The 24,312-nt window shown below is 44.0% G+C and overlaps 1 protein-coding gene across 4 annotated transcripts in view; it reads left to right on the plus strand.

Moving 5' to 3' along the window:
- LOC143775467 (lamin-B3-like) overlaps positions 1 to 24,312 on the plus strand; it is an 84,407-nt gene that overhangs the window by 28,805 nt on the left and 31,290 nt on the right. For all 4 annotated transcript variants that reach the window (XM_077263631.1, XM_077263630.1, XM_077263629.1 and 1 more), the window contains 2 exons: positions 8,207 to 8,332; positions 18,698 to 18,918. In XM_077263631.1, the coding sequence (XP_077119746.1) occupies positions 8,207 to 8,332; positions 18,698 to 18,918 (347 nt within the window). The remainder of the gene's footprint in view (positions 1 to 8,206; positions 8,333 to 18,697; positions 18,919 to 24,312) is intronic.

Genomic DNA, 24,312 nt, shown 5'->3' on the forward strand with positions numbered 1-24,312 from the left:
TCCTATGCTGAAACCTCCACCCGCCACCCAGTGATTGGACCACACACCAACCCCTACAGAAAGCACTGACAGGGAAAACTAAAAATGCACCACGCCACAGACACACAGGAAAACACTATAATGTGCACAGGGCAAAACAAATACAAATATAGGAAGGAGAAATATGACAAAGGATAATACACCACCAGATACGATATTTCTTCTCCTAGACCACCACTCCAGACCGAGATCACCAGGCACAAGACACAAGCTATAATCGGCGACGCCCAAAGTCCAGAATGACTATTTAAAGGCCACGGGCGTGACCCAGCCTCCAACCCGATTACCAGCTAGATTAACCCCGGACAACCTGGATAAAGTCTAGCTGGCGCCACAGAACGTATAGTGGACGAATGTGGAATTACCGCTGTCTGTCGGACGCCCTAGTGTGAATAGCGTCTGACATGACAGTACCCCGCCTTCTACGAGGGACCCCAGGGCCCTCACGACTTATAGGACCCGGCTTGTCCGGATGGCGGCGGTGAAACATACTGACCAGCCGGTCCGCATGTATGTCCGAAGCTGGTACCCAAGACCTCTCCTCCGGCCCATAACCACGCCAGTGTACCAGATACTGTAATGTGCGGCGCACTATACGAGAGTCAACCACCTTGGAGACTTCAAACTCCAAATTGCCATCTACCAAGACTGGAGGTGCCATTGGCGCCGCGTCCATGGAACCCACCACCTTCTTTAAAAGAGATCTGTGAAACACGTTGTGTATCTTATAAACCGTAGGACGCTCCAATCGGTAGGCTACCGGGTTAATGATGGCGGCGACCCTAAATGGACCAATAAACCTTGGACCCAATTTCAGGGATGGTACTTTGGGTGTGGTTGTCCACAAAAAACATAAAACTCAATCACCCACACTCAGGTCCGGATCTGGCACACGTCTGTCAGCCACTCGTTTGTACCTTGCACCCACGCTTCAGCAAGCGCTGTTTCACTCTCTTCCAAACGGATGACAGTTGTGCTCCTAGCAGGTCATCCTCCGGAACGCCAGCAGAGCCACCCTGACGCAGAGTACAAAATTGAGGATGGTACCCGTAAACACAAAAGAACGGGGACTCCCCAGAAGATTCCTGGCGGTGATTATTTATGGCAAACTCAGCCAAAGGAAGGAACGTCGACCACTCCTCCTGATTGTCAGAAACAAAACAACGTAAATACTGCTCCAAATTCTGGTTCATACGCTCGGTCTGACCATTTGACTGAGGATGAAACGCCGAAGAATGCGACAACTTGATCCCCAGCCGTAAGCAAAATGCTTTCCACAACTTTGCCACAAACTGAGTACCCCTATCCGACACTGTCAGATGGGACCCCGTGAAGTCTGACCACCTCCTGCACAAAAACCTGAGCCAGAGTCTTTGCGTTAGGCAACCAAGGCAAGGACACAAAGTGCGACATCTTTGAGAACCGATCAACAACCACCAAGATGACCGTGTTCCCAGCTGAGGAGGGTAGGTCTGTAATAAAATCCATAGAGATCTCCGTCCATGGCCTACTGGGTACCCCTAGAGGATGTAACGAGCCAGCAGGACGGGAGCTTGGCGTCTTAGCCCTAGCACACGTGGTACATGCTGACACGTACGAGACCACGTCCTGTCGGATTTTGGGCCACCAAAACCGACGCGACACTAACTTCAAGGTACCCCTAACCCCTGGATGGCCAGCCAGAACAGCATCATGATGCTCACCCAACACCTTTAGGCGAAGATGAAGCGGTACAAATGATTTGTTAATGGGAAGCTCTGGTGGTACTTCCTCCTGAGCCTCAGCAATCTCAGCCTCAACCTCTGTCGTGAGAGCCAAGACCACTACACCCTTTTGGAGGATGGGTACCGGATCTTCCCGAGGTTCTCCCCCCGGAAAACACCTGGATAAAGCATCTGCCTTAGTGTTCTTAGACCCCGGTCGGTACGTAACAAAAAAGTTGAATCGCGTGAAAAACAATGCCCAGCGAGCCTGCCTGGGGGACAGACGCTTGGCTGACTCTAAATAAAGCAGATTTTTATGGTCGGTGATAACTGTAACCTGGTGGACCGACCCCTCCAAGAAGTGTCGCCATTCCTCAAAAGCCAACTTGATAGCCAACAACTCCCTGTTGCCGATATCGTAGTTACGTTCGGAGGGCGACAGCGTATTGGAAAAGTAGGCGCATGGACGCAACTCGCCCAAGGATGAGCCTTGTGACAGCACCGCCCCCACTCCAACCTCAGACACATCGACTTCCACGGTAAACGGTTTTGATACGTCCGGTTGCACCAGAATGGGGGCCGAAGCAAAACTGTTCTTCAGAAATTCGAATGCGCGCACCGCAGCCTCAGGCCAGGCGGAGAAATTGGTACCCTTTTTAGTCATGTCAGTAAGCGGTTTAGCAATGGTAGAAAAATCTTTGATAAATTTTCTATAATAATTAGAAAACCCAAGGAACCGCTGGAGCGCTTTTAGGTTATCAGGCCGTTCCCAATGCAGCACCGCTTGCACCTTAGCGGCGTCCCAAGAAAGGCAACTCCTGAACCGAAAAAACACATTTCTCCAGTTTTGCATAGAGCTTATTTTCAATGAGTAGCTGTAACACCTGCCTCACATGCTCTAAATGAGTTATCACAGTCGCATGAATAAATGAGAATGTCATCTAGGTACACAATAACGAATTTCCCCAGTACATGCGAGAACACATCATTTATGAAATGTTGAAATACAGCAGGCGCGTTTGTCAACCCAAATGGCATCACCAAATTTTCAAAATGACCCTCAGGAGTATTAAAAGCCGTCTTCCACTCATCACCTTGACGGACTCTTATGAGGTTGTACGCCCCCCTGAGGTCAAGCTTGGAAAACCACTTAGCACCAGCCACCTTGTTGAACAAATCAGGTATCCGTGGCATAGGGTATGGATCACGAACCGTAATCTGGTTTAACTCCCTGAAATCCAGACATGGGCATAGTTCGCCATCTTTCTTCTTAACGAAGAAGAACCCCGCTGCCACCGGCGAGGACGAAGGCCTGATGTGCCCTTTGCTCAGACTCTCAGCAATGTAATCTTTTAACGCTTGCCTCTCAGGACCAGAGATGTTGAACATCCTAGCTTTCGGCAATTTGGCCCCTGGTTTAAACCTAATAGTACAGTCATAGGGGCGATGTGGTGGCAATTCTGAGCAACCCTTCTCTGAGAACACATCCGCAAAATCCAGCAGTGACTCAGGAATGCTTGGAGTCACAGCGGACACACATGTGGCCCGGCAATTCTCCTGGCAAAATCCGCTCCACTGAATTATGTCCTGAATTTTCCAGTCAATAACCGGGTTGTGCATAGATAACCATGGAAAACCCAGAACCATTTGTGCAGGAAGATTACTGAGCACCCTACATGAAACTTGCTCAGAATGTAGGACCCCAATGTGGAGTTTCACCTCAGCCACAAACTCAGTAATCTCCCCCTGTGGGAGTGGAGTAGCATTGATGGTGACCACCCGGATAGGATGAGGCAGTTTTTCGACCGTGAACCCGGCCGTGCGTGCAAACTCCTCATCAATAAGATTAGTGGCCGACCCACTATCCACAAAAACAGTGATTGGCAGCTCTCTGCCAGCGACCATAACTCTGGCAGGAAGCATACATTGAGAGACCACCATGGAGGATATGCATAAGCTCAGATTGGCCTCCTCCACACCCTCTGAGCTTAGTAGTTTTCCGCCATTGCGCTATTCTTAGAAAACAGAGGACAAGCATTTACATAATGTCCCTTTTTACCACAGCAAAAACAGGCTCCCTGCTTCCTGAGTGAGGGGGCTCGATGATGTGACACCCCTGCGATTTGCATAGGCTCCGTGAGCTCACCTGCAGCAACCTCACGTGCACCTACGCCCTCCCCCATAAGCGGCGTCTCTTGCACCCCCTGACGCAAACGGCGATCAATGCGGACAACAAGACATAGCGGACTCTAGAGAAGCAGGAGTCTCCTACATCAGGAGGGCTTGTTTAACCCTTCTTGAAACCCCATGTACAAACTGACTCCGCAGCGCCGGGTCATTCCATTGTGTGTCCACCGCCCAGCGGCGAAATTCAGAACAGTAATCCTCCGCCATTCGCTCCCCCTGGTGGAGAGCGCGTATTTTAGATTCTGCTAGAGCCAATCAGTCAGGATCATCATATGAGTCCCAAGAGCAGAAAAAAAAACTCCACTGAGTTAAATGCAGCTGAATCAGATGGTAATGAAAATGCCCATGCTTGGGGGTCTCCGTTCAGTAATGACAATACCAGGCCCACACGCTGAGCCTCATTACCTGAGGAAACCGGGCACATACGAAAATATAATTTGCAAGCTTCATGAAAAACAACAAATTTACTGCTTTCCCCAGCAAACCTCTCAGGTAAAGGAATCTTTGGCTCTGCAACTCTACCTGCATTTTCAGCTTGCACGTTAGATACTACAAGACCCTGTTGCTGAACTGCCCACTTCAACTCAGTGACCTGTAAGGACAGCGCCTCCAACTGGCGGGTTATGGAAGTCATGGGATCCATGGCATCCAAAATTTATTTAGGCCGATTATAAGGTCATGCGGGTACTGGGTAGACTACAGCTGATTACCCGGGCCCCTGCGATATCCCTCAGACTAGGGGAAAACCCTGTCTGTCCCTCTCCCAGAATTTACACTGATGGTATGCTTGTCTGGGCCGCCAGGCCTGACCCTGACTCCTGTTTCAGTCCTATGCTGAAACCTCAACCCGCCACCCAGTGATTGGACCACACACCAACCCCTACAGAAAGCACTGACAGGGAAAACTAAAAACGCACCACGCCACAGACACACAGGAAAACACTATAATGTGCACAGGGAAAACAAATACAAATATAGGAAGGAGAAATATGACAAAGGATAATACACCACCAGATACGATATTTCTTCTCCTAGACCACCACTCCAGACTGAGATCACCAGGCACAAGACACAAGCTATAATCGGTGACGCCCAAAGTCCAGAATGACTATTTAAAGGCCACGGGCGTGACCCAGCCTCCAACCCGATTACCAGCTAGATTAACCCCGGACAACCTGGATAAAGTCTAGCCGGCGCCACAGAACGTATAGTGGACGAATGTGGAATTACCGCTGTCTGTCGGACGCCCTAGTGTGAATAGCGTCCGACATGACATAAATACTCCTACCTACTTTTCACTGACTTACTAAAGCACTTTTTTTAGTTTTGTAACCTCATTGAGCTTTGAACTTCATAGCCAGGTGTATGCAATCATGAGAAAAGCTACTTAAAGTGGCCACTTGCAAGTTGTTCTCCTGTTTGAATCTCCTCTGAAGAGTGGCATCATGGGCTCCTCAAAACAACTGTCAAATGATCTGAAAACAAAGATTATTCAACATAGTTGTTCAGGGGAAGGATACAAAAAAGCTGTCTCAGAGATTTAACCTGTCAATTTCCACTGTGCGGAACATAGTAAGGAAATGGGAGAACACAGGTACAGTTCTTGTTAAGGCCAGAAGTGGCAGGCCAAGAAAAACATCAGAAAGGCAGAGAAGAAGAATGGTGAGATCAGTCAAGGACAATCCTCAGACCACCTCCAGAGAGCTGCAGCATCAACTTGCTGCAGATGGTGTCACTGTGCATCGGGCAACTATACAACACACTTTGCACAAGGAGAAGCTGTATGGGAGAGTGATGCGAAAGAAGCAGTTTCTGCAAGCATGCCACAAACAGAGTCGGCTGAGGTATGCAAAAGCACATTTGGAGAAGCCAATTTCTTTTTGGAAGAAGGTCCTGTGGACTGATGAAACCAAGATTGAGTTGTTTGGTCATACAAAAAGGCGGTATGCATGGCGGCCAAAAAAACACAGCATTCCAAGAAAAACACTTGCTACCCACAGTAAAATTTGGTGGAGGTTCCATCATGCTTTGGGGCTGTGTGGCCAATGCCGGCACCGGGAATCTTGTTAAAGTTGAGGGATGCACGGATTCCTCTCAGTATCAGCAGATTCTTGACAATAATGTTCACTAATCAGTGACAAAGTTGAAGTTACGCAGGGGATGGATCTTTCAGCAAGACAATGATCCAAAACATCGCTCCAAATCTACTCAGGCATTCATGCAGAGGAACAATTACACTGTTCTGGAATGGCCATCCCAGTCCCCAGACCTGAATATCATTGAACATCTGTGGGATCATTTGAAGAGGGCTGTCCATGCTCGGCGACCATCAAACTTAACTGAACTGGAATTGTTTTGTAAAGAGGAATGGTCAAAAATACCTTCATCCAAGGTCCAGGAACTCGTTAAAAGCTACAGGAAGTGACTAGAGGCTGTTATTTTTGCAAAACGAGGATCTACTAAATATTAATGTCACTTTTCTGGTGCGGTGCCCATACTTATGCACCTGTCAAATTTTGTTTGAATGCAGATTGCACATTTTCTGTTAGTACAATAAACCTCATTTCAAGGCAGAAACATTACTGTGTCCAACAGTTATTAGATATATGAAACTGAAATAGCTGTTGCAAAAAAACAGTTTTTATAAAACATTAAGCTTAAGTTAAGCTTAAGATTAATAGGGGTGCCCAAACTTTTTCATATAACTGTATGTATTTCTCAGCCAGCCTGTTTACCTGAGCAACCAATGGATATGGAGATCTGCAAACTCTGCCCACTGATCAATCCCAAATACAACATGTTACAGCATTATTCTTTTCACCTCCGTGTTTGTCATCCATTTTCCATATAACTGCCTGGTAATACAGTGGTGTTGAAAAGTCCTGCATAGGATAAAATGAATTTTCAAGTTTTAAACGTTTTCTGTCGAATATCTTCGATGCTAATATGACATATTATATATGGTTTTGTTCAGAATACAATTTTGCATTCTCTCCCTGTAATATTTTTAGCTTTTGAAGCAGTTTTGCCTGAAATTATTGCAAAAATATGGTAATTGAAAGCACAACTAAATATTGTACAGCTTCAGATCCAAAATTATCCAATCACAGATGAGGTTCTTGTGACCAATCATAACCTGGATATGACAGCCAATCACATTGCATTACATTGCATCATATCTGCTGCTTTGTATGTTTGTTTTATCTGTTGGTCTATCTAGTGAATCATACTGTAGAGTTTTATGATGGGAGCCTTCAGATTTTTGTCAGTGGAGGATCGTGGGCATTGAAATATTTTAAAATGGAGGAAGGAGGAGTGGGAAAAAGTGCTATTTAGTGATGAAAGCACTTTTTTGCATTTTAGGAAATGATGGTAAGTCTTATGTGAGAAGGTTCCCACATGAAGAGTACAAGCCAGAGTGTTTGAGCTTCTCTGTGAAACATCCAATGAAAGCAATGGTCTGGGGCTGTATGGCAGCCAATGGTGTTGGAAGGCTTCATATTGTGGAGGGTATGGTTAATGCAAAAAAATGCATAGACATCCCTAATAAAAAAATGCTGCCTTCTGCTCAACACCTGTTTTCAGGGGATTATATCTTCCAGGATAATAATGCTCCTTGTCACAGAGCTAAGACAGTAACGGAATGGAAAAAAAAGAACAAGGTGGCTATTATTGACTGGCCAGCTCAGTCCCGGACCTCAATCCAATAAAAAATTTGTGGCACAAGGTATCATTAGAGATATCTAGAAAACAGCCAAGGACCAAGAGTGAGTTGATTGAGGCTCTGATACAGGCCTGGAACCACATCATCACTCGTGAACATCTGCGGAAGCTTGTTCACTCAATGCCACAGAGATGCAAGCTGGTGCTCAAGAGCAGAAGCTGGCCAATAAAGTATTAGAAGCTAAAGATGCACTAAAAAAGCCCCTTTCAGGACTCTGAATTAAATAAAAAATAATAAATCTTAAAAAGTAAAATTTAAGTCTGTGTGAACGTGCATTGGAAGTTAATGAACTTAGAAACCTGTTCACCATTCTACACACTGTACTGGTGTAGGTATGGTTATGCTGTAAAAAAATTATCAAAAATGCGCATACCATAACAATTTATACACTTGGGACATTCAAAAATGAGTATGGCATACAATGAGGGATTACAAAAACATATATGTTCCACCAGTTTCACTGTAGAGATGCAGACGTATGAAACATAGTTTTCTTCACGCCTATGCAGGACTTTTGAACACCATTGTATGATTACTTCTGAATATTTTACAGCTGGAGAATGCGCAGCTTGCGGCTGCAAAGAACAGTGATTATGCAAATGCAACAAGAGAGGAGATCATGTCTACAAAACTCCGAATAGATACAATGTCGTCACAGCTGAGCCAATGTCAAAAGCAGGTAGTCCCTCATTCTTGACGTTTTGTTGGTTTAAACATTTAAGGCTACTTTCACACTAGCGTCTGGCTCGGCCCGTCGCTGTGCGTCGGGCCGACGTTCCCGACGCTAGCGTTGTCTCCGCCGCACAACGGGGGCAGCGGATGCATTTTTCCAGCGCATCCGCTGCCCCATTTTGAGGTGCGGGGAAGTGCGGGGAGGTGGGGGCGGAGTTCGGAAAAAGCGGACCGTCGTGAGCAAAAAACTTTACATGTAGCGTTTTTTGCTCCCGACGGTCCGCCACTGCACGACGCATCCGTCGCACGACGGGTGCGACGTGTGGCAATCCGTCACAATGCGTCGCTTCATGTTAATCAATGGTGAAAACGCGCATCCTGCAAACACTTTTGCAGGATGCGTTTTTTCGGCAAAACGACGCATTGTGACGGAATGCAGTTAACGCTAGTGTGAAAGTAGCCTAATGTAGCGTAATGTCCTTTTTGAGTACTATGCTGCTGCTATTTTCCTCATTGTTGGTTGTTTAGCTACTTTTTAGTTCTTACACTTTTTTTTTTTCTAGCTGCATCCTATATAATGAATGAGTTGGTCTGTTATCCATGTGTCTAATTGTACACACAGATGCCAGTCAGTCACTGTTTAGGACCACCTCCTTGATGGCTAAGATCAGAATGAGCAGTGATTTTGATTAATAAAATTACAAGGTGTACTGTATATAACTAGCAGTGATGAGCGAGTGTACTTGTTGCTCGGGTTTTCCCGAGCACGCTTGGGTGATCTCCGAGTATTTTTTAGTGTTCGGAGATTAAGTTTTCATCGCCTCAGCTGAATGCTTTACAGCTACTAGCCAGGGTGAGTACATGTGGGGGTTGCCTGGTTGCTAGGGAATCCCCACATGTAATCAAGCTGTCTAGTAGCTGTAAATCGACTGCGTAGATGAAAACTTAATCACCGAACACTAACAAATACTTCGAGATCACCCGAGCAACGAGTACTCGCTCATCACTAATAACGAGTGATGAACGAGTATGCTCGTTGCTCGGGTGATCTCTAAGTATTTGTAACTGCTCGGAGATTTAGTTTTTGATGACGCAGCTGCATGATTTACGGCTGAATACATGTGGGGATTCCCTACCATAGGGAATACATGTGAGGATTCCCTAGCAATCAGGCAACCCCCACATGTACTCAGGCTGGCTAGTAGCTGTAAATCATGCAGCTGCATCAACAAAAACTAAATCTCCGAGCACTAACAAATACTCGGAGACCACCCACCCAAATGAGTACGCTCGCTCATCACTATATATAACCTACGGCAGAACAGACGCTTGTTAAAGGGACAGGTTCCCTTTAAAGGGATATTATTATTTTCTTGTGTCTTCAGGCTTGCTAGGGGCTAATGCATTATTGATGATTGACCGATCAGGCCAGCAGCATAGTTAAGCGGCTGATCCGTGCAGGTAGCACAGACAGCTTTGCCTCTGCAGCATCAAATGCGCACGGGGGAGACTGAAACTGGCCGGATACGGCAAACCAGCCAGATTCACAAAGGCACTTGCAAGCATGTTCTCCTTGCCTAGGAAGCTATAGTCCTGTAGAGATGATCACCCGCTGATAAAACACTGGTTTTATTGAAACAGCAACACGGCCCAGTAAGTGACACATTGCTGGCGTTAGGCTCCCAGACCTTGCATCATGTTGCTCTGCTTACAGATCCCTTTTAACCCTCTATGGGTACGTCATAGGTCGCCTCCCTCCCTTTGATGCGAGCTCCTGTGCTGAGCTCGCATCTTTTCAGGCACATGACACCTGATAAAATGACATATGATCAGCTGTCATGTGCCCCTAACAGCTGCTGGTGGAATCGCAATCCACCCATGGCTGTTAACATGTTAAATGCCGGTGTCAATCTCTGACAGTAGCATTTAACTCTCACTTATCGGAAGCACATCACAAACTCCTCTCATCGAGGGTGATGGGAAGGCATGACAGCTGGGAGTCTGCAGAAGCCCCCGGTGCCTGTCATTGCAGATCTTCTATGAACGCCGGTCTGTGGCCGGCGTTCATGGAGACGATTATTTCTGCTACACATAGCAAGGTTGTGTTTTTTTAACCCCTTTCTGACCTCGGACGGGATAGTTCGTCCGAGGTCAGAACCCCCGCTTTTATGCAGTGCTCCGGCGGTGAGCCCGCATCAAAGCCGGGACATGTCAGCTGTTTTGAACAGCTGACATGTGCTCGCAATAGCGGCGGGTGAAATCGCGATTCACCCGCCAGTAATAACTAGTTAAATGCCGCTGTCAAACGCAGACAGCGGCATTTAACCGGCGCTTCTGTCCGGGCGGAAATGAGCGCATTGCCGACCGCCGTTACATGATCGGGGGTCAGTGATGCTTCTGCAGAGTAACCATAGAGGTCCTTGAGACCTCTATGGTTACTGATCGCCTGTAGATGTGAGCGCCACCCTGTGGTCGGTGCTCATAGCACACCTGCATTTCTGCTGCATAGCAGCGATCTGATGATCGCTGCTATGTAGCAGAGGCGATCGAGTTGTGCCAGCTTGTAGCCTCCCATGGAGGCTATTGAAGCATGGCAAAAGTAAAAAAAAAAAGTGAAAAAAAAAATATAAATGTTTAAATCACCCCCCTTTCGCCCCAATCAAAATAAATCAATAAAAATAAAAATCAAACCTTCACATATTTGGTATCGCCACGTTCAGAATTGCCAGATCTATCAATAAAAAAAAAGCATTAACCTGATCGCTAAACTGCGTAGCGAGAAAAAAATTTGAAACGCCATTACGTTTTTTTGGTCGCTGCGACATTGCATTAAAATGCAATGACGGGCGATCAAAAGAACATATCTGCACCAAAATTATATCATTAAAAACGCCAGCTCAGCACGCAAAAAATAAGCCATCAACCGACCCCAGATCATGAAAAATGGAGAGGCTACGAGTATCGGAAAATGGCGCAATTTTTTTTTTTTTTTTTAAGCAAAGTTTGGAATTTTTTTTCACCACTTAGATAAAAAATACCCTAGTCATGTTAGGTGTCTATGAACTCATAATGACCTGGAGAATCGTAATGGCAGGTCACTTTTAGCATTTAGTGAACCTAGCAAAAAAGCCAAACAAAAAACAAGTGTGGGACTGCACTTTTTTTGCAATTTCACCGCACTTGGAATTTTATCCCGTTTTCTAGTACACGACATGGTAAAACCAATGATGTCGTTCAAAAGTACAACTCGTCCCGCAAAAAATAAGCCCTCACATGGCCATATTAATGGAAAAATAAAAAAGTTATGGCTCTGGGAAGGAGGGGAGCGAAAAACGAACACGGAAAAATGGAAAATCCCAAGGTCATGAAGGGGTTAAAATACAGAAGTTCAAATCACCCCCGTCCCCCTTTTTTTTTTTTTTTTGCCCCATTCAAAATAGAACCATAAAATAGGCACGTTTGGTATCACTGCGTTCAGAAATCTCCAGTCTATCTAAATATAAACTAAACTAGTCCGATCAGTAAACTGCGTAAAATAATCTAATATATAAAGCTGAATGTGTGTGTGTGTGTATGTATGTATGTATGTATGTATGTATGTCCGGGATTGGCATCTGAACCGTAGCAGCTACAGCCACAAAATTTTGCACAGTCACACGTCTGGACCCCGAGAGCGTCATAGGCTATGTTGTGAGGTGAAATTTTAACCCCGCGCTTTCCAATTCACCAAACAATTTTGCCCCTATCTACATAATGGGGAAAAAGTGAAAGGAAAAGTGTTGGAGGCGTCGCAGCTACAGGCACAAAATTTTGCACAGTCACACGTCTGGACCCTGAGAGCGTCAAAGCTATATTGTGAGGTGAAATTTTAACCCCGCGCTTTCCAAGTCACCAAACAATTTTGCCCCTATCTACATAATGGGGAAAAAATGAAAGGAAAAGTGTTGGAGGCAAATTAACAGCTGCCAGATGTGAACAAGGGGGACTTAAAGAATGACAGCGATGGCACCAAAGAGTATATACTGTACAGTTGCTAAGGTGGGGCCCCAACATGGGATAATCACACCACCACGGGGATATGAACACACACACAAAATGCGCCACACACTACCACGTGCTCGAACACATATACCACCCTCAGTGCACATTTCACCACACATACACCAACCTCGCCACATAAAAGTAGAAACACAAAAGTCGCCGCTCAAAACTCGCCACGCGCAAAACTCTCCACATGCAAAACTCGCCACACGTGCAAAACTCGCCACACGCAAAACTTGCACACGCAGAAAAATTGCCACACGCAGAAAAATTGCCACATGCACAAAAGTTGCAACACATGCAAAAGTTGCCTCACACAAAACTTGCACATACTCAAAAGGCACCACACATAAAACTCGCCACGCGCAAAACTCGCCATGCGCAAAACTTGCTGCACACAACTTGCTACACTAACCTGTCACATGCAACTCGACACACAAAAAGTTGCTACACGCATGTCGCCACACAAAACTCATCTCACAAAAGTCCCTACATGCATGTCGCCACACGCAACTCAACACACACAACTTGACACACGAAACTCGCCCTAAAACACACACAAGTCTGGTATCCTTCAAAAATAAAAATCTGATTAATAAGCAGACAAACTACAAGAGCAACAAATGTACCATATAGGAATCCGGCAGCTGTCAGTCACATGACCAGTCTATTATGTGTATGTGTGAGCTAATATATACTGCCAGGGGGTGGGCTTACTGTTGGCTGGGGATTTATCAGGCTGCCATTTTAGCTTACAAATACTGAGGTAAAAATACTGACCAAATAACGTGTGAACGAGGGCTAATACAGGAGGAGATGGCATACAGCTATATACTATATACAGGAGATGACACACAGGTATATACTATTTACAGGGGAGATGACACACAGGTATATACTATATACAGGAGGAGATGACACACAGATATATACTATATACAGGAGAGATGACACACAGGTATATACTATATAGAGGAGGAGATGACATACAGGTACATACTACATACAGGAGGAGATGACATACAGGTATATACTATATACAGGAGGAGATGACACACAGGTATATACTATATACAGGAGCAGATTACCTACAGGTATATAGTATATACAGGAGGAGATGACACAGGTATATGCTATGTATAGGAGGAGATGACATACAGGTATATACTATATACAGGAGATGACACACAGATATATACTATATATAGGTGAGATGACACACAGGTATATACTATATACAGGAGATTACATACAGGTATATCTAATATATAAAGCTGAATGTGTGTATGTATGTATGTGTGTATGTCCGGGATTGGCATCTGTACCGTCGCAGCTACAGCCACAAAATTTTGCACAGTCACACGTCTGGACCCCGAGAGCGTCATAGGCTATGTTGTGAGGTGAAATTTTAACCCCGCGCGTTCCAATTCACCAAACAATTTTGCTCCTATCTACATAATGGGGAAAAAGTGAAGGGAAAAGTGTTGGAGGAAAATTGACAGCTGCCAGATGTGAACAATGAGGACTTAAAGAATGAGAGCGATGGCGACAAAGAGTATATACCGTACAGTTGCTAAGGTGGGGCCCCGACATGGGATACTCACCACACACGGGGATATGAACACAAACACAAAATGCGCCACACACTACCACGTGCTTGAACACATATACCACCCTCAGCACACATTTCACCACACACACACACCAACCTCGCCACATAAAAGTCGAAACACAAAAGTCACCACTCAAAACTCGCTACATGCAAAACTCGCCATATGCAAAACTAGGCTCACGCAAAACTCGCCACACGTGCAAAACTCACCTCATGGAAAACTCACCTCATGCAAAACTTGCACACACAGAAAAATTGCCACATGTACAAAAGTTGCACCACATGCAAAAGTTGCCTCACACAAAACTTGCACATACTCAAAATGCACCACACATAAAACTCGCCACGCGCAAAACTCGCCATGCACAAATCTTGCTGCACACAACTTGCTACACTAACCTGTCACATGCAACTCAACACACAAAATGTTGCTACACGCATGTCGCCACACAAAACTCATCTCACAAAAGTCGCTACATGCATGTCGCCACACGCAACTCAACACACACAACTTGACACATAAAACTCGCCCTAAAACACACACAAGTCTGGTATTGTCCTTCAAAAATAAAAATCTGATTAATAAGCAAACTACAAGAGCAACAAATGTACCATATAGGAAATACGGCAGCTGTCAGTCACATGACCTGTCTATTATGTGTATGTGTGAGCTAATATATACTGCCAGGGGGGAGGGCTTCCTGTTGGCTGGGGATTTATCAGGCTGCCAATAGCAACCAATCACAGCTCAGCTTCTATTTTGCTACAGTTAATTAACCTGAGCTCTGATTGGTTAATATAGGCAACAAAGACATTCTCAGTATAACAAAGCTAATATATGTTGTGAAATGCTTCTATTTGCTTAGTTTTTGCCTTTTAATAATTACATTTCTATCTATTTGTTTTGTGGTTTTTGTGTGCAGAATAAATTTTTGTTAACACATTCTATTTTGCTAACAGCAGTCATTAACCCGGGCGAAGCCGGGTAGTACAGCTAGTCTAATATATAAAGCTGAATGTGTGTGTGTGTGTATGTATGTATGTATGTATGTATGTCCGGGATTGGCATCTGAACCGTAGCAGCTACAGCCACAAAATTTTGCACAGTCACACGTCTGGACCCCGAGAGCGTCATAGGCTATGTTGTGAGGTGAAATTTTAACCCCGCGCTTTCCAATTCACCAAACAATTTTGCCCCTATCTACATAATGGGGAAAAAGTGAAAGGAAAAGTGTTGGAGGCGTCGCAGCTACAGGCACAAAATTTTGCACAGTCACACGTCTGGACCCTGAGAGCGTCAAAGCTATATTGTGAGGTGAAATTTTAACCCCGCGCTTTCCAAGTCACCAAACAATTTTGCCCCTATCTACATAATGGGGAAAAAATGAAAGGAAAAGTGTTGGAGGCAAATTAACAGCTGCCAGATGTGAACAAGGGGGACTTAAAGAATGACAGCGATGGCACCAAAGAGTATATACTGTACAGTTGCTAAGGTGGGGCCCCAACATGGGATAATCACACCACCACGGGGATATGAACACACACACAAAATGCGCCACACACTACCACGTGCTCGAACACATATACCACCCTCAGTGCACATTTCACCACACATACACCAACCTCGCCACATAAAAGTAGAAACACAAAAGTCGCCGCTCAAAACTCGCCACGCGCAAAACTCTCCACATGCAAAACTCGCCACACGTGCAAAACTCGCCACACGCAAAACTTGCACACGCAGAAAAATTGCCACACGCAGAAAAATTGCCACATGCACAAAAGTTGCAACACATGCAAAAGTTGCCTCACACAAAACTTGCACATACTCAAAAGGCACCACACATAAAACTCGCCACGCGCAAAACTTGCTGCACACAACTTGCTACACTAACCTGTCACATGCAACTCGACACACAAAAAGTTGCTACACGCATGTCGCCATACAAAACTCATCTCACAAAAGTCCCTACATGCATGTCGCCACACGCAACTCAACACACACAACTTGACACACGAAACTCGCCCTAAAACACACACAAGTCTGGTATCCTTCAAAAATAAAAATCTGATTAATAAGCAGACAAACTACAAGAGCAACAAATGTACCATATAGGAATCCGGCAGCTGTCAGTCACATGACCAGTCTATTATGTGTATGTGTGAGCTAATATATACTGCCAGGGGGTGGGCTTACTGTTGGCTGGGGATTTATCAGGCTGCCATTTTAGCTTACAAATACTGAGGTAAAAATACTGACCAAATAACGTGTGAACGAGGGCTAATACAGGAGGAGATGGCATACAGCTATATACTATATACAGGAGATGACACACAGGTATATACTATTTACAGGGGAGATGACACACAGGTATATACTATATACAGGAGGAGATGACACACAGATATATACTATATACAGGAGAGATGACACACAGGTATATACTATATAGAGGAGGAGATGACATACAGGTACATACTACATACAGGAGGAGATGACATACAGGTATATACTATATACAGGAGGAGATGACACACAGGTATATACTATATACAGGAGCAGATTACCTACAGGTATATAGTATATACAGGAGGAGATGACACAGGTATATGCTATGTATAGGAGGAGATGACATACAGGTATATACTATATACAGGAGATGACACACAGATATATACTATATATAGGTGAGATGACACACAGGTATATACTATATACAGGAGATTACATACAGGTATATCTAATATATAAAGCTGAATGTGTGTATGTATGTATGTGTGTATGTCCGGGATTGGCATCTGTACCGTCGCAGCTACAGCCACAAAATTTTGCACAGTCACACGTCTGGACCCCGAGAGCGTCATAGGCTATGTTGTGAGGTGAAATTTTAACCCCGCGCGTTCCAATTCACCAAACAATTTTGCTCCTATCTACATAATGGGGAAAAAGTGAAGGGAAAAGTGTTGGAGGAAAATTGACAGCTGCCAGATGTGAACAATGAGGACTTAAAGAATGAGAGCGATGGCGACAAAGAGTATATACCGTACAGTTGCTAAGGTGGGGCCCCGACATGGGATACTCACCACACACGGGGATATGAACACAAACACAAAATGCGCCACACACTACCACGTGCTTGAACACATATACCACCCTCAGCACACATTTCACCACACACACACACCAACCTCGCCACATAAAAGTCGAAACACAAAAGTCACCACTCAAAACTCGCTACATGCAAAACTCGCCATATGCAAAACTAGGCTCACGCAAAACTCGCCACACGTGCAAAACTCACCTCATGGAAAACTCACCTCATGCAAAACTTGCACACACAGAAAAATTGCCACATGTACAAAAGTTGCACCACATGCAAAAGTTGCCTCACACAAAACTTGCACATACTCAAAATGCACCACACATAAAACTCGCCACGCGCAAAACTCGCCATGCACAAATCTTGCTGCACACAACTTGCTACACTAACCTGTCACATGCAACTCAACACACAAAATGTTGCTACACGCATGTCGCCACACAAAACTCATCTCACAAAAGTCGCTACATGCATGTCGCCACACGCAACTCAACACACACAACTTGACACATAAAACTCGCCCTAAAACACACACAAGTCTGGTATTGTCCTTCAAAAATAAAAATCTGATTAATAAGCAAACTACAAGAGCAACAAATGTACCATATAGGAAATACGGCAGCTGTCAGTCACATGACCTGTCTATTATGTGTATGTGTGAGCTAATATATACTGCCAGGGGGGAGGGCTTCCTGTTGGCTGGGGATTTATCAGGCTGCCAATAGCAACCAATCACAGCTCAGCTTCTATTTTGCTACAGTTAATTAACCTGAGCTCTGATTGGTTAATATAGGCAACAAAGACATTCTCAGTATAACAAAGCTAATATATGTTGTGAAATGCTTCTATTTGCTTAGTTTTTGCCTTTTAATAATTACATTTCTATCTATTTGTTTTGTGGTTTTTGTGTGCAGAATAAATTTTTGTTAACACATTCTATTTTGCTAACAGCAGTCATTAACCCGGGCGAAGCCGGGTAGTACAGCTAGTAAATAAATAAAATTCAAAACGCCAGATTTGTTTTTTTGTTCTCTGCAATATTGCAATAAAATGCAATAACTGGCGATCAAAACATTGTATCTACCACAACTCGGTGTCAGTAAAAACGTCCACAAGAAATAAGCCCTCACCCAGCACGAGATCTCCCAAAAATAAAGACGCTTCTGGTCTTGGAAAAGAACATTATATTTTTTTTCACTAACTTTGCAACTTGTGTTCACCATTTAAATAATGAATCCATACATGTTTGGTATCTGCGTGCTTATACTGATCTCTCTTTAAAAAAAAAAAAAATTGTGAAATTGCATTTATTTATTTTTTTTTTATAATCAATTTCACACCGCTTTAATTTTTTTTCCCCTGTTTTCCTGTACACTATATGGTATAAATGACTGGTGTTTTTCAAAAGTGCAACTTGCCCACATACGGTTATGTTGACGGAAGTTATGCCTCTGAAAAGGAGAGCAAAAAAACGAACTAAAAAAAAAAATTAAAAAATTCCAAGGTTGTGAAGGGGTTAAAGTCTTTAGCTCATGAAAAAATGTTGGTCTCCTGTCAGGTGAATGAAGAGGGAATATGTTGTATGTGATATATTAATGTATACTTTGCTCTGTGGCAGAACTCTGCTCTAGAGACCAAGGTGAGGGAGTTGCAGGAGATGCTGGACCGCTCCCAGGATAAGCAGCGGAGACTGATGTCGGAGAAGGACAGAGAAGTGGCCGATATGAGGCATCAGCTGCAGATCCAGCTGGAGGAGTATGAGCAGTTATTGGATGTCAAACTAGCGCTGGACATGGAGATTAACGCCTACAGAAAAATGCTGGAAGGAGAAGAGCAGCGGTATGTCTGTGATTTAGTGACTTGGGTGCTAGAATTGTCACCTTCGTTGACTGATGTATCCACATTTTAGGTAGTCGTCCTCTACATGGACACATTCTTAAATGCTGAACGCTGAAAAACTGTTTTTCTCCAAGCAGTTCACAGTTGATCAGTCTGCTTGATTTAGTGCCTCATTGCATGCTTATGTTTTTTATTAGTGTTCCATTCCTTTTACTATAGTTTATACCTTCTTAAATGCTGTCCCCCATGTAAAATAAAAAACCTTCTATTCGCCTCTCGCTCCAACAATGTCTGCTCTGGGTCTCCCTGCTCTCACATGACGTTTGTTTTACTGCGTACAAATTTAGGCCGGCGTCACACTCAGCGTATGTAAATACGGTCCATTTTTACGGCCGTAATATGCAGAAAAGTCCCCAAAATAGTGATCCGTATGTCATCCGTAGGCAGGGTGTGTCAGCGTATTTTGCGCATGGCATTCTCCGTATGTAATCCGTATGGCATCCGTACTGCGATATTTTCTCGCAGGCTTGCAAAACCGACATCTAATGGATTTATGTGCTCAAATGTTCGTTAAAACATATATACAGTGTATATGTGTGTGTGTGTGTATGTATGTATGTATGTATGTATGTGTATATATATATATATATATATATATATATATATATATATATATATATATATATATATATATATATATATATATATAATATATATATTCTGTATTTATATTAATTCAGCGCGATATATGTGAAAAGCCGGTAATTCAATTGCCGGCTTCTCATTTCTCCTTCCGAAACCCGACAGGATATGAGACATGGTTTACATACAGTAAACCATCTCGTATCACTTTTTTTTTTTTTGCATATTCCACACTACTAATGTTAGTAGTGTGTATGTGCAAAATTTGGGCGCTGTAGCTGCTAAAATAAAGGGTTAAATGGCTGAAAAAATTGGCGTGGGCTCCCGCGCAATTTTCTCCGCCAGAGTGGTAAAGCCAGTGACTGAGGGCAGATATTAATAGCCAGGAGAGGGTCCATGGTTATTGCCCCCCCCCCCCCTGGCTACAAATATCTGCCCCCAGCCACCCCAGAAAAGGCACATCTGGAAGATGCGCCTATTCGGGCACTTGGCCATTCTCTTCCCACTCCCGTGTAGCGGTGGGATATGGGGTAATGAAGGGTTAATGTCACCTTGCTATTGTAAGGTGACATTAAGCCAGATTAATAATGGAGAGGGGTCAATTATGTCACCTATCCATTATTAATCCAATTGTATGAAAGGGTTAAAAAAACACACATTATTAAAAAGTATTTTAATGAAATAAACACACAGGTTGTTTTAATATTTTATTGCTCTCTCAATCCACCAGAAGACCCTCGCTCTGCAAAATAATAAACCAACAATATACATACCTTCTGTTGATCTGTCACGTCCCACGAAGTAAATCCATCTGAAGGGGTTAAATCATTTTACAGGCAGGAGCTGTGCTAAAGCACTCGTTCGTGCATGTAAACCCCGGGTGCTGAAAGGAAAGCTGGGTGATCTGTACTTACATTGAGTCGCGGTGAGGCGCCCTCTGCTGGATGAACTCATATGAACTCGAGCGTGGGAACTTTTCCAAGGCTCCAGTTCATGAGGACATCCAGCAGAGGGCGCCTCACCGCGACTCAATGTAAGTACAGATCACCCAGCTTTCCTTTCAGCACCCGGGGATTACAGGCACGAGCGAGTGCTTTAGCGCAGCTCCTGCTTGTAAATTGTTTTAACCCCTTCAGAAGGATTTACATCGTGGGACCTGACAGATCCTCGGATGGTATGTATATTGTGGGTTTATTATTTTGCCAAGCGAGGGTCTTCAGGTGGATTAAGAGAGCAATAAAATATTAAAACAACCTGTGTGTTTATTTCATTAAAATACTTTTTAATAATGTGTGGTTTTTTTAACCCTTTCATAGAATTGGATTAATAATGGATAGGTGACATAATTGACCCCTCTCCATTATTAATCTGGCTTAATGTCACCTTACAATAGCAAGGTGACATTAACCCTTCATTACCCCATATCCCACCGCTACAGGGAGTGGGAAGAGAGTGGCCAAGTGCCAGAATAGGCGCATCTTCCAGATGTGCCTTTTCTGGGGTGGCTGGGGGCAGATGTTTGTAGCCAGGGGGGGCCAATAACCATGGACCCTCTCCTGGCTATTAATATCTGCCCTCAGTCACTGGCTTTACCATTCTGGCGGAGAAAATTGCGCGGGAGCCCACGCCAATTTTTTTCAGCCATTTAACCCTTTATTTTAGCAGCTACAGCACCCAAATGTTGCACATACACACTACTAACATTAGTAGTGTGGAATATGCAAAAAAAAAGGGATATGAGATGGTTTACTGTATGTAAACCATGTCTCATATCATGTCGGGTTTGTGAGGGAGAAATGAAAAAATTGAATTACCGGCTTTTCACTAACACCGCTGCGTATTTCTCGCAAGTCACACTGCTGTTCCATGTGGAATCCGTATTTTTCTCGCCTTCATAGACTTTCATTGGCGATTTTTTTTTTTTTTTTTTTTTTTTGCACAATATGGTGACAAACGCAGCATGCTGTGATTTTCTACGGCCGTACAAGACCGTATATTACGGATGCGTAATATACGGCAGATAGGAGCTGGGACATAGGGAATCATTGGGCCGTGTGTAATGCGAATTTTACGTACGTAGTTTATGCGCTCATACGTCCGTAAAACTCGCCAGTGTGACGCCGGCCTTAAGCTGCACTTTGTTCGAAAGTGGCAGTCAGTTTTTTAGATTTGTTTTACTACATGAATGATGCAGCTTATTAGTGGCCGCTGAGCTTCGTCGCTCACTTCACTAGGACATAAGTCCAAGGAAAATGTGAGACATGCAACCTATTGGCTCCACTGATTGGCTGCAGTGGTCATGTGGCATAACAATGATACATGGGAGCGGGAGCCCTGTCACTGATATCACTGGAATAGTCGGCGCAGGATGGGAGTGAAAGATTGTGTGTCTATATTTTTTTTTTTTTTCTTTTTAATTTAAACTTTGGAGAATTTAAGAAGGAGTTGTCCAAGTAGTTGACAACCCCTTTAATTTTCAAACTTAAGGTTTCTTTGACCTTTAAACCAGAGAGTTATTTTACCCAATATAGTTAATAAATAACATTTCCACATCACATGTCTACTCTGCATCACCATCCTTTTTGAAACATAATTTTTGTTAGGAAGTTTGAAGTGTTAGATCAGTAATTTCTCATTTTTCTAACAATTTACAAATTCACATTTGACGTGACTGGCTTATGTTACAGAAAAAAAAGCAAAAGTAATTTTAAAATCTGCACCCCTCAAAGTCCTCAAAACCACAGTCAAGAAGTTTATTAACCCTTCAGGTGCTTAACAGGAATTAAAGAAATGTGGAATGAAAAAATGTAAATTTTTATTTTTTTTCCTCACGAAATTGTAGCGTTAGCCTCGAGTTTTACATTTTCACAAGGGTAGCAGGATAAAATGATTCATATAATTTGTTGTGCAATTTGAGTACACTGGTACCGATATGTGGGGGAAACCAACTGTGTGTACACATGGCAGGGCTTGGAAGGGAAGGTGCCCTAGTTGACTTGTCAAGTGCAGATTTGGCAGGGATAGACAGCAGGCGCCATGTCAAATTTTAAAGAGCTGCTCTGGTACCAAAGCGGCAGAACCCACCCACATGTGGCCACATTTTGGAAAGTAACACTCTTGAGGAATTCTTCTAGGTGCTAGGTGTATAGTGAGCATTTTAAACCCACAGATGATTAGCAGAATTGTGTATCATTTGGCTTGCAGAGATGAAGAATATTTTTTTCCACTAAAATGTTGTTTTGGCCCCAAGATTTTAATTTTGAAAAGGACTGCGGAAATGGACCACATAATTTGTTTATCAATTTCTCCTGTGTTCGCCAATATCCTATACTAGATGTTTCCAGCCAGCTAACACTCGGCACGCTCATTGCTAACTAATTAACGCTGCTGGTAATTAAACTAAAGTAAATAATGACAACATTCAATAGCGCTTACACAGGTGGTAAATTAACTTAAAATGAAGTTAATAACAATAGTGTGGTGATGTGTTGGCGGGATTATGTGTGGTGATGTGTTGGGGGCGGAATTATGTGTGGTGGGGGGGGTGGGATTATGTGTGGTGGTGGGGGCGGGATTATGTGTTGTGGGGGGCGGGATTATGTGTGGTGATGGGGTGGGGGACGGGATTATGTGTGGTGATGGGGTGGGGGGCAGGATTATGTGTGGTGATGTGGGGGGCAGGATTATGTGGTGATGTGTTGGGGGCCGAGATTATGTGTGGTGATGTGGGGGGGCTGGATTATATGTGGTGATGTGGTGGGGGCGGGATTTGTGGGGGGCGGGATTGCTTGGTGATGTGCGGATTGTGTGTGGTAATGTGGGGGTGGAGCTACTGTGCAGGGGGCGGGATTAGCGAGTAATCACGATGAGATATATATATACACTCACCGGCCACTTTATTAGGTACACCATGCTAGTAACGGGTTGGACCCCCTTTTGCCTTCAGAACTGCCTCAATTCTTCGTGGCATAGATTCAACAAGGTGCTGGAAGCATTCCTCAGAGATTTTGGTCCATATTGACATGATGGCATCACACAGTTGCCGCAGATTTGTCGGCTGCACATCCCAAAGATGCTCCATACAAGGCAGGATGGATCCATGCTTTCATGTTGTTTACGCCAAATTCTGACCCTACCATCCGAATGTCGCAGCAGAAATCGAGACTCATCAGACCAAGCAACGTTTTTCCAATCTTCTACTGTCCAATTTCGATGAGCTTGTACAAATTGTAGCCTCAGTTTCCTGTTCTTAGCTGAAAGGAGTGGTACCCGGTGTGGTCTTCTGCTGCTGTAGCCCATCTGCCTCAAAGTTCGACGCACTGTGCGTTCAGAGATGCTCTTAGGCCTACCTTGGTTGTAACGGGTGGCGATTTGAGTCACTGTTGCCTTTCTATCAGCTCGAACCAGTCTGCCCATTCTTCTCTGACCTCTGGCATCAACAAGGCATTTCCGCCCACAGAACTGCCACTCACTGGATTTTTTTTCTTTTTCGGACCATTCTCTGTAAACCCTAGAGATGGTTGTGCGTGAAAATCCCAGTAGATCAGCAGTTTCTGAAATACTCAGACCAGCCCTTCTGGCACCAACAACCATGCCACGTTCAAAGGCACTCAAATCACCTTTCTTCCCCATACTGATGCTCTGTTTGAACTGCAGGAGATTGTCTTGACCATGTCTACATGCCTAAATGCACTGAGTTGCCGCCATGTGATTGGCTGATTAGAAATTAAGTGTTAACAAGAAGTTGGACAG

The sequence above is a fragment of the Ranitomeya variabilis genome, chromosome 5 (assembly GCF_051348905.1).
Source record: "Ranitomeya variabilis isolate aRanVar5 chromosome 5, aRanVar5.hap1, whole genome shotgun sequence".
Classification (NCBI taxonomy): domain Eukaryota; kingdom Metazoa; phylum Chordata; class Amphibia; order Anura; family Dendrobatidae; genus Ranitomeya; species Ranitomeya variabilis.